This window comes from Pteropus medius, unplaced genomic scaffold (assembly GCF_902729225.1).
Source record: "Pteropus medius unplaced genomic scaffold, Ma_sr-lr_union100, whole genome shotgun sequence".
NCBI lineage: Eukaryota > Metazoa > Chordata > Mammalia > Chiroptera > Pteropodidae > Pteropus > Pteropus medius.
In genome coordinates, this window is record NW_024349225.1 from 8,021,112 (window position 1) to 8,032,587 (window position 11,476).

At 37.6% G+C, this 11,476-nt stretch overlaps 1 protein-coding gene across 1 annotated transcript in view; it reads left to right on the forward strand.

The window, feature by feature from the left end:
* The window catches only part of LOC120617611 (torsin-1A-interacting protein 2-like), a 17,935-nt gene extending 7,969 nt beyond the window's left edge, over positions 1 to 9,966 (forward strand). The window contains exons 2-5 of the mRNA XM_039881358.1: positions 204 to 382; positions 2,406 to 2,912; positions 5,047 to 5,148; positions 5,820 to 9,966. Of these exons, the coding sequence (XP_039737292.1) occupies positions 349 to 382; positions 2,406 to 2,912; positions 5,047 to 5,148; positions 5,820 to 6,583 (1,407 nt within the window). The 5' untranslated portion in view covers positions 204 to 348 and the 3' untranslated portion in view covers positions 6,584 to 9,966. The remainder of the gene's footprint in view (positions 1 to 203; positions 383 to 2,405; positions 2,913 to 5,046; positions 5,149 to 5,819) is intronic.
* Positions 9,967 to 11,476: the final 1,510 nt, after the last annotated feature.

Below are 11,476 nucleotides of genomic sequence, written 5' to 3' on the forward strand. Positions count from 1 at the left end.
TTTTTTTTTTTTTTTTTCTATTTGTAGTCTAGGATGTGGAATGTGATCCTCAAGAAAGCCAGACAACATTTTTTTCTTCACTAGAAAAGGTTTCAGGGAGGAAATAATTAATCAAACTAAACAGATTTAATAACTAAGGCTGAAGGTGGCATTTCACCCATGTAGGAATAAAAAATCATTTATTTTTTTTCATTTTATTTTAGTTACTGTATATATGCCTTGTTTCCTGGGTCCACGGGAAGCATGAGTCTGTTGGGACTTGAGTCAAGAAGAAAACAAGACATCTTTACAAGGAAAACCAGACACTAACGAAAAGAATCCCGAAGTCTGAAGAGAAAGAGCGCAAACATGGCAGACAGAGGACTTAGGGATTCTCCAGAGGGTAAGACTGTCTGTGCAGCACTGAGGTTTGTGCTGTAGGGAACTAGTCAGAGGGTAAGACTGTGCAGCACTGAGGTTTGTGCTGTAGGGAACTAGGGCTGTGCTGAGGCAGAAAATTTCTGATTATTGAAACTTGAAATTTGTAAGTAAAAAAAAAAATTTAAGTTAACTTGATTAATTCGTTATTAGAATAAAAAAATAATTATTGAATTTTACCATAATTTACCAGACCTTAATTATAAGTAAGATTCATGTTTTTGATCATTGGTTGGTATTGGAAAAATGCAGTGAATCTTAAAAAAAAGATGGTAGACAAATCTTTATTTCTACAAATCAAGAAAACTGACGTGGTATATATTTAGAGGGGATCTTTCAATGATAGAGAAAGATGAAATTTAAATTCATCCTACATATGTGTATATATAGGATATACAAAGAAGGTAAAATGTGAAGTTGATTTTTCAGAAGAGCAGAAGGGCATATTCACTTAAATCTTTTACTAAGGATGTTTTTAATATACATAAAAGTGGAACAGTATAATGAACCCCCATGTACTCAACGTCTATCTTCAGCTATTATATACATAATGTTTTCTTTGGGCTGTCTTGGAATATTTAAGTGTGACTCTAAGACATAAGATCATTTTATTTGTAAATAGTTTATATGTCTTAAAGTTACTAAAAAAACATCTAAAATAGCATTATTTGACCTAAAAATAAATGGAATAGTTGTATTCCCTTGATATCATCACGACATCCATTGAAAGAATGAAGGAATATTTCCCAGTTGTCTGATTGCCTTTTTTTTTTTTTTTCTTCACAGCTGGTTTTTTTTTTTTTTCTTTTGCCAGTTGGATCACATACTGTGTTTGATATATCTTGTAGGTTGCTTTAGTATTTTTAAGCTTTATTACAGAAAGTTTCAAACATATATAAAAGTAGAGGGATGAAATGAAGCCCATGTAGCTGTCAAACAGCTTCGGCCTCTGTTGGCACGTGGCCCCTGCGGTTTCCTCTACCCGACCTCACTTCTCCTTCCCCGCGCATCATTTAAGTGAAAAATTCCAGCCATCATATAATTTCAGCCATAAAAATACTTGAATACTTATCTCTAAAAGATAAGGGTTCTTTTTTAAAAACATTTTCATAGTACCTTTATCGTTCTAAAGATGAACAAAAGCTTCTTAGTTTCATCACATATCTGGCATTCAAATTTTCCTGTCTTAGAAATATTTCTTTAACAACTGGTTTCTTTGACACTGGATCGAAACAGTGTGGCCCACATGCTGCATTTGGCTGATGTGTCTCTGAAGTCTCCCTTAATCGATAGGTGACCCTCCTTTTTTTCTTTTCTTGCATTTTTGTTTTTTCCTTGCTGTTACTTAAGAAACAGTCGTTGGTCCCTTGGCATGTCTCATGTTCTGGGTTTTGCCGATTACATTCCTGAGGCATAATTTAATACATTTCTCTATCCCTGTGTTTTTCCGGATACTGGTGGGTAGCTCTAGAAGCACGATCAGGTTCAGGTTCAGTTGTTTTGCAGGAATATTTCCTAGGTGGTATAGTGTACTTCCTTTCGCAATGAATGGGGAGGTTCATGACATCTGGTTTTCCCTCTTTTTGTGATGTTAAGATTGATCAGTGGGTTCAGCAGTTGTCAGTCTGGTCATCCATTATAAAATTCCTCATCAGCTTTTTACATAATGGATTTGGTTGCCGTTGATGACAATTGCCTAGATCCATTATTTCATTAGGGAAGAGGATGTATTTAATGCAACTGTAAGTTGATTCCGTCATTCAGAATAGTTTTACGTTAGTATTATTTGTTAGATTTATTAATGTGGTAATAAATGTTTGTCTTAATCTTCTTTAGTGGATATCAAGAGAAATAATGTTTAGGAAGAATGCCTTGCAAACCATAAAAAAAAATCTATATAAATATTACTATTTATCAGGGAACTTGTTAAAGTACAAAAAAATAAGGGAATTTTTTTCAATAAAAATTATAAATTTTTATCTCAATAGACTCTCAAAAGGATTTGGAAAATGACCCATCGATAAATTCTCAGGCACAGGAGACCACGATTACAGCAAGTACCACCGAAGAAGCTCAGACTCTTAACCCCGCCTCTGGTCCCCACAAAGACCACCCAGAGGTAGAAACAATAGATTCAGGAAGTGATCATGCAGGCAGTCCAGATGAAACAAATTCTGGGGAACATCCAAAGGATAAAACAGAACAGGAGTCCAACCAGAGTTTTCAGGATGGGGAACAAGGGTGTCAGCTCTCACCAGAAAGTGTGGGTGAAGAGCCTTTGCACCCAGAACCCAGCCCGTCTCCTGGAGACGAGGCAGGAGAAGCAGATGCACACTTAGGGGGCAGCTCTGTAGCCCTCCCTGAGGAAGCAAGCGACAGACCGGGAGCTTCACAGGAGCCACCTGCCGTAGACCCCCAGGGCGCCCAGAGTCCTGGTCCTTCCAGTGCAGAGCTGGAGGGCCAGGGGACACTGAGGAGGCGGCTGCTGGTGCCAGGTGAGAGAACCCACTGAACTTCTGTTTTGTATTGCGCTATCACTGAGAACACCGCATAGGTCAGGGTCCTTCTTTTCAGAGAATGTTTCTTTCCTTCCTAGGATTAAGGGCTTTGGGCCTTGCCCAAGGTCACATAAAGGGATATGACAGAGCCGAGATTAGAATGAGGTTTCTCATCTCCTAGATCAGCTCATTTCCACTACATTGAGTTACTTCCCACACATAAACTGCTTTTTTAAACATTATTTATCTACTGTTTGTATTAATGCAGCATGATAAAAGAAAAAAGTGCATAACTTTTAAAAATTCACCTCTGGCCTTTTTTGCTTTTTTAAATATTTCTTAGGAGAATGTTTTCACTTATAATTTTTAAAATCTTTTATTTTGGGGGGGAAACAAAATACCGCAAAAATCAAGAGATGGGGATATTTAAAAACCAACATCGATTTTTACAGTACCCACATCACAGTCATTTTGGTTTTATGGGACTTTGAGCAAATCGGTTAATTTCTCTGTATCTGTTTTTTCCCCACTTGTACATTAGAGAAAAAGCACTATATCTTGCCTTAGGATGGTAATAGTTACAGTGTGCTGAGTCCTTACTGGAACTCAAGGGGCACGAGTTCCAGTTGTCGCCCCCCTGCTTGCTAACTTGGGTGACCTTGGGCAAGTCTTTAACTTCTGGGTATTTCAGTTTCCTACCTGCAGGATGAAGAAGTTGGACAAGGTGATACCCGGCTGGTCTTGTCCAGCTCTGGCCTGTGATTGTAGGTGTGGATCTGTATTTTATAAGTACTCTGAAGAGCTCAGTCTGGAATGCCTATTTGTCGGTGCAAAGGATTGTAAAATATGAGACATTCTGTTCATCAGGGACTTGACAGAGGACTAGAAATTCATGTGTCACTATAAATCAATGACTGATCTCAAATATGTTTCATTAAAATAGTCTGTGACTTCAGTGAAGGCAAGGACTGTTTCTCTCTTCATTGTGTTTCTGTGGCACCTTTGTGAATATTTGTTAAAGGAAAGAATGAATGAGATTTATATGGACCATTATCTGCCATCAAAATTCCACCGGTATGAGCTAATCTAGGAGATGAGAAAACTTGTTCTGATCTCGGTTCGGCCTCATCTCTTTATGTGACTTGCGCAAAGCCCTTAACATCCCTGGCCCTTTTGTCGTGATAGGTAAGGTAGGGGGCTGGAGCAGGTGTTCATTAAAGATCCTTTCAGTCCTGAAATTCTGTAATATGATATTTTAAAAATCTATTTTGGTGTAATATGACTAAATGAACTATCCTTTAAAGGTGAAGATGATTCTACTTTTTTACGTTAATGGAGTATGTTATTTGAATTGTTTTTCCTGTAAGGGTTGTGGGCAATACTTAGCTTTCACTGTTATATTAGGTGCCTGCCTGGGGTCAAGCCCACAACTAGACTCTAGGTTGACTTAGCTCAGAGTGCTACAAAATACTGCCCTCCTTTACACCCACACATTTTAAGATGGATGTGTCACCCCATCACCTACATTTTTATGTAGTTGATAAATTTTCTTAACCTTGTATTCCTTGCTTAGTAAACTCTTAGTATACTTCCTTCACTAAGAATTTCAAATTTGCTTTTGTGGGTTGTTTTGCAACTGCACAGTAATCTCTCCTGTCTCTAAACTTAGTGCCCTCATTGTTTGTATACTTGGGGGCCTTGTGGAACCGTGTGGGACTCAGACACTGAGATTAGAGCATCTTTGCCCTGGGATGCTGAGTCCTGTGTACAGCTGACATTTCGTACATCACTTCTTAACTTTGTACATTTTGTTAAATCACATTTTGGATAGGTTTGGCTGCAATATTAGGAAGCTGCTTCTTCATCCTTGTTGTAAGGGCCAGTAAGGAACCGTGAATATAGCAACAGTATCCTTAAATGAATTTCGTAGCACTACATTTTATTCTTCTAAGTAGAATAAAAGTAATAGTGAGCCTTAAGGAAAAGACAAGAAAAAACTTCCCCTTGCATAAAAGAAAATTTTACAAAGTATAGAAATGCTCTCAGTCAAACAATTCTTTGGCTTGGTAAGAGGTATACACACTCATTAGTGTACTGGCTAAATATAATGGTTTTTCTTTTTTTCCTCCAGAAGCTGAAAGTCATCAAGAAGAAACACAAAAATTGGAAGAAAACAAAGAGAATGCACAGGATTCCATAAGAAAGACTGATAAAAAGGATTTTTGGTGCTACGGTAGGTATGAAACGGGTCTCACTGCAGTATTGATTCATATTCAGAAATGCTCAGAAAAGATCTCTAGAAAATTTACAGTCTTACACAGTTTTAACATTGTTTTAATATGTTTTTTTAAAGAAAGTAAAGTAATTCTAAAAATAGAGCAATAGAGTTTTCGGGATTTTTTCTTTAGGGGTACTGGCTGTTACATGCCATCCATAACAAAATGGGATTTCCCACTGGAGGAAAGACATTTTATAAACAAGAAACTGAAACTGCCTTTTCAATTAGAGAGTTTTAACTTCTCAAGTGGCATTTTTACATTTTGACGTGTTAGAAAAAATGGCCTGTTAACATGTAGTAGGTACTTTGAGAAGGTGGAAGAAGATACCGATGGTTCATTTCCGAATCTTTATATTATACTGTAGCAACATATTATAGAACAAATATATGACTTAGCTTTTCCTTTTAGCAAAGGTATTGTATCTTAAAATAATTAAATCTAAGAAAGCAGAGAAAAAGTATATCTGGTAGATTTTAAGAGCAGAAAGTTTAAAGGATTTTGGCAAAAGAAACCCCAGCCAGTAAAATCTAATGGTTTCTCTACTTCATTTCAGTTTACCGCAGGCTTTCTTTCTGACTCATGCTCTCTCTCTAATTTTTTCTTCTATTTTTCCATTCTCTGACAGGCTTCATCTTTCTTGGTTGCCTGGTTATGACTCCCGTTTTGCTAAGCTTTGCTGCTCATAGCTACTATTCCTCTCCAACACAGCAAGTGGCCAATAATCCAGCTTTGGAGGCCTTCTTGGCTCACTTCAGCCAGCTGAAGGATAAATTTCCAGGCCAGAGTTCCTTTTTGTGGCAGAGAGGGCGTAAGTTCCTCCAGAAGCACCTCAATGCCTCAAACCCTACCGAGCCGGCCACCATCATATTTACAGCAGCACGAGAGGGGAGAGAGACCCTGAAGTGCCTGAGCCACCACGTGGCAGATGCCTACACCTCTTCCCAGAAGGTCTCTGCCATCCAGATTGATGGGACTGGAAGAACCTTGCAGGACAGTGACGTGGTCAAGCTATCGGTGGACAAGCTGCTGAGCTCTGGATTTGAGAAGGGCCGGAAGGCTGCTGTGGTACACCGCTTTGAGTCCCTTCCTGCAGGCTCCACCTTGATCTTCTACAAGTACTGTGACCACGAGAACGCCGCCTTTAAAGACGTGGCCCTGGTCCTGACCGTTCTCCTAGAGGAGGACACGTTAGAAGCCAGCGTCGGCCCAAGGGAAACTGAAGAAAAAGTGAGAGATCTACTCTGGGCCCGGTTTACCAACTCCAACACTCCCAGCTCCTTCAACCACATGGACTCAGACAAACTGAGCGGGCTGTGGAGCCGGATTTCCCACCTGGTGCTGCCCGTCCAGCCGGTGAGGAGCATCGAAGAACAGGGCTGCCTGCTGTGAGCCGAGCGTAGGGCTGGCTATAGGAGTGGCATGTGGGTTCATTAGAAAGTCAGTTTAAAAGCCTTCCATTTATGTGGAAGGAGATTGACGAATGTGAGGAAACTGCCTGAAAAGCATAAATGAGCTCATTTTAGGAAAAAAATTTTATTTTTTACTTTGTGTAAACTTTTTCTAATCTAAACTTGACAACGCTAAAAGTTGACCTGACTTTTTTTCCTTGACTTTCAAGCAAATCAGGTTTGAAATATAACGTGGTATATATCACTGAGGATTTTTTTTTAATCCGAAAATATAGCAACAGAATTATTGCACAGAAAAATAATCTTCTCAGAGTAACTACAGAGTGGTTTTTGTTTTCTTGAGACTCTAGAAAGCCTTTTGGTGAGTATTTGGGCTGGAGCAATTACAGTTATGAAGCAATGATAATTAAAAAAAAATGTTTTCTATCACATGTTAAATATTTTAAAAACTCATTTTAATAGCCTAGTTGTGGGATTACATTTTATACTAATTTGCACTTTTGAATAGTATGAAAAAAGGAAATTTGAATTCAAATACTTATCTAAATACTATATGGAAGGCACTGTGCCTTTTTTCTTTTAATGAGCTGAGGTAAAAGCAGCTATAATCAAGAAATGTTCTTAAAAATTGAAAACAATGTGGGGGAGGGGGGATTGTAATCATTGGAAATGAAGAAATTCCAATGGACCATCTCTTTGCTTCAGCTTTCTTGAACTAGTCAGAGCAGTGATTTTCAAGCTGTGTCTGCTGGCCCTCTCCCCTTTGTGTGAGAGCAGTTCTGCGTTGACTGCTTCATATTTTGGGATTCTTCATAAGACTTAATTGGAACAAAGACTTACACTGATAATGACCAACTGAAAACCACCGACTGAGGGAGAAAATATCTTAGAAGATAGGAAATGGGTAAAACAAATGAATGTATTAGAACTCATGTGTAGGAAGAGGATGAAATATAGGTTTATTATAGATACATTTTTTATGAAAGACAAAGACCTACAGATAAACAGAATATGTAAAGTATTTACTAGCATATTTCTGATACTTTTGTTAATTTCTGTTAATCATTTCTGTCTCCCTTGATTGGAATTTTGTAATTGCTTGGATGAGAGTTTGAGTATCCTCTAAGCAGAACAGATTTTAATACCAATTGAACAGGTTTTATATAGGTACATTAGCATAACTTTGCCATACTGTTTACTTATTAAGCAGTGATGGAACATTATATAATGCATCTCAGTTCTTGACCTGCTAGTTAGAATTACCTTTAAGTTAACAATGAGAGAAATACAAGAGATGTCACACTTAGTGAGAGGAAGCAGAAATGGTAAATAGCTTCTAAGAGGTTCTATGGCCAATATTAATTGTTGGACCACGTTCTGTGATTGTAAGAAAGATTGAGAACAGTGTTCATGGAGATAGTAGGATGTTTGTTTGTTGTTTGTTTTTGCGTTCCAGCTCTGAAAGTAGAACTCTAGTAAATGATCTTGACCTAATGAAGGGTCTGTGCCATTATATGGCATCCCTGGGAACTATCATTATGGTCCTGGAATAGTTCAACAGCTGTTGGACTCTTTCAGTTAGGTTTCGGCCTCTCTGCTGCTATGAAAATAGAGAAAAGAAATCACATGATTAAAGTATGGAAGGAGTTTCAGAAACAGTAGGAAGATAATAGGGATCTTTATTGATACCTAAAAGATCACGAAGACATGGGGGAACAATCTGAAAATATTTGTCACAGAAAAAAAGCACAAATCTGTTCTAACCGAGGCTTACATTGTACTCAGCTGAGGAAGGAGCACACCTATAGGAACTATTTTTCACTTGGGACTTTGTGAAGGGGTCTTGCAACAGAGTAGAGCAAAGACCTGCCCGGATGCAAAGTTAATGCACAGTGAACATAATACCAATATCAATCCAATATAAACTCAGAGGAAATTGGAGAAAAATCTATATACCATATTCAGTCTTTTTCTGTATTTCTAGATCTCAGATCCTAGCATTACATCGCAGAAACCAATGGTGCCTTGTAGAGCTGTCATGTTGGCCAGCTCACCTGTGCTACCTCGGGGCTATAAAGAACCAGTCTGAAGTATGCATATCGAATCTGTCAGTGACCAGTGACTCAGATCATAGCTGAAACAAAGATTCTTATTTCTTCATTCAGTTGAATATGGTTTTTCATCACTTCCTTTCAATATAGTTTAGAAAAGGAAATTTCAAAAAGTCACAATTTTTTTTTTTTTACTGTTTAGCCTTTGTTAAAAATTACTTCTCCTTCCATGTATAAGTGCAATCGACTGAAAGTGTTGTTAGTTTTCTGTCCACTACTTCAAAAATCATTTTAAAAAAGAGCAGTATATTAGCTCTGGGTCTTCTCATAAATAAAATGATTATTTTTAAAGCATAAAACTTTATATTTTTAAATATACAAATAGTTAAAATTTATTATCTAATGTACTTAGGGTAATTTCTACCGAATTGTTTCTATTTTTTACATTTTTCAAATTTCCAAATTTTCTTGTATACCTAGCAGTTCATCTTTCATTACTATATAATAGATAAGTTTGCTTATTGGACTTAGAATAATGACTTGTGGGCAAATGACCAATACGTGATACCTAAACATCACCGTTTAATTATTATTGTAGAGCAACTCTCCTTACATTACTTATTGATATAAATTACTTCTTGATTGATACCAGAGTTCTAGAAGCACCTGATGGAATCAGAAATTATCTCTGGACTTGAGCTTTTTTCCCTGTGGGGTAAATTTTAGGTTTCCTAGTTAATTTCCAAGGGTTGGCAGAGAAGTTCCAGGGGATTCGTATCACTAAAGGCAGTGATAACATTTCTATTTTTTAAAATCAATAAAATAATTTCAATGCATTTCACATGAAAGCCTCCAAGCTCATGGTGGCGAGTAAAGCCAAGAGCACCTCTGACCCACTGCCCCCGCTGCTAATAACCCAGGTGAACGGTGCTAGCTGCTAAGGTGGTTCTGACCCTGTCACATTTTTTAATTGTGTGATTTATACTTTTATCTGTTAAAGACAGGAAGCATAATGAGTATTTGTTAAAATACATATAACAAACAAATAGAGCAGGTGAAAGTGATAATAATTTAGCAATATGATCTTCAAATGTTAAACAGAAAATATAATTATTATATTTGGTTAGGGTCATCACTTAATGGGAATAAAGCTTACATCCATGTACAGTTTATTTGTAAAAAAATAAACAGCAACGTGAAAACTTTTCATCAGTTGAAAATATACTAAGTATAAGAATAAACCAGTACATCATTGTAAAGCCCTCAATACTTCATTTAATAAAAGCAGTTTTTAATCTGTTTTTCAAGTCAAGTATGTAGTTAAATACCAGTATTCATTTTAATATTTTGTTCACTGAGCATAATGTATTTCATTTTAAAATTTTTTGAAAAGTCATAATGGATTTTTTTTCAAAATTAAAGTACACTGCATACTGTATCACTGGTGATATTTCTCTTTATATATGTATTGTGAATATTATTGATTACAAATCCCTTTATCATAACCCGTGGAAATACAAAATGATTATTTAAAAATTTTTCTAAAGGTGTCTGACATTATCAAATTCTGAAGCTTAGGGAGTCACATACTTGTGAATAATGATATGTTTGCGAAAAAGATGTTACCAATTCTAGAGAGAACTAAATGGAAAACAGTTTCTCCAGGTAACTTTAAAATATGCCTTATTTCTATTTATATTAAACTTAGGTGTTAGGTTGTAGCCTAAATTTGCCTCATTCAGACTGAGACTGGGCTATTAAAACTCATTTCCAACTAACACACGGCCCTATCAAAACTATGGCATTGCTTCTCGACATATTTTTAAAAATATGTATATAAATTAGTGAAGAGCACTAGCCTCGTCCAAATGGCACGAGAACACGACCAGCATCTCATGATCTTCAAATAATCTGTGAAGATATAACTTAGTCTTCAATGCCTCTCCTTCCGGTATTACCTGCAGTGTCTCTTTCAGCTTGTGTTGATGTCTTTACAAATCCAGACACTGGTTCCTGTACTAGGAAATGATCTTCCACTTTTCCTCATCGGGGCTCACAGTGAAATTAGCCGTTGGCTAAGAGCACTTACCGGAACCAAAAAGAACACTGGACTTGGGAAACAGCGGGCTGAGTAACATCTGAGTAGGGTAGAGCTGATGAGATGTTTGGCCACCGCCATCTCAGGCTTCCTTCCTGTACCCAAACTAGGCCCCAACCTTATCAACACAAAGCTCCAGGCAGCTGCTCCCCGGTGACCAGAGTACTGAGATTTAAATCCTTTTGGCCATCCCTGTCCTAAAAGAAAGAAGTGGCATGTTGACTTTCAAACGCATTTGTTTTTCCTACCTAACAAAAATAAATGGGCTTTGCCAGTATTCATGTCAAATTTTTGGCATTCCCCTTCATTCCCAGCTGTGATTGCTTTTGCATTTGTTTCTTACGAAGGTTGAAGAATATGCCTGATTCAAATTAGTTGTCTGGTTGTACCAAAAATCAATCAGTTGACTATTTCTTGATTATAGTTCCCAAAATAGCAAGTTTATGGAAAAAGGCATGTGGTCATCAATGCTGGGAAAGGAAACTGCCTTCATGTGGCAATAAATCCGAGAGCCAAAGACCCCTGTGAGGGTCAGGCCGCCCCCGTGGCCATCGGTGAAGTCACTCAGCGCAGACGCTGTGCCTAGAATCCACTGTGCTTCTCACGAGCCTTTCTCTGGGTGCAAGTCCTACTTAACGAGGCTTTTTGAGTAAGGGAGAAAGTGGGGTTGCAAGTAGAGCCCTGGGAACTGTCCTAACCGGGGGTGCGCTGCTAGGAAATGTAT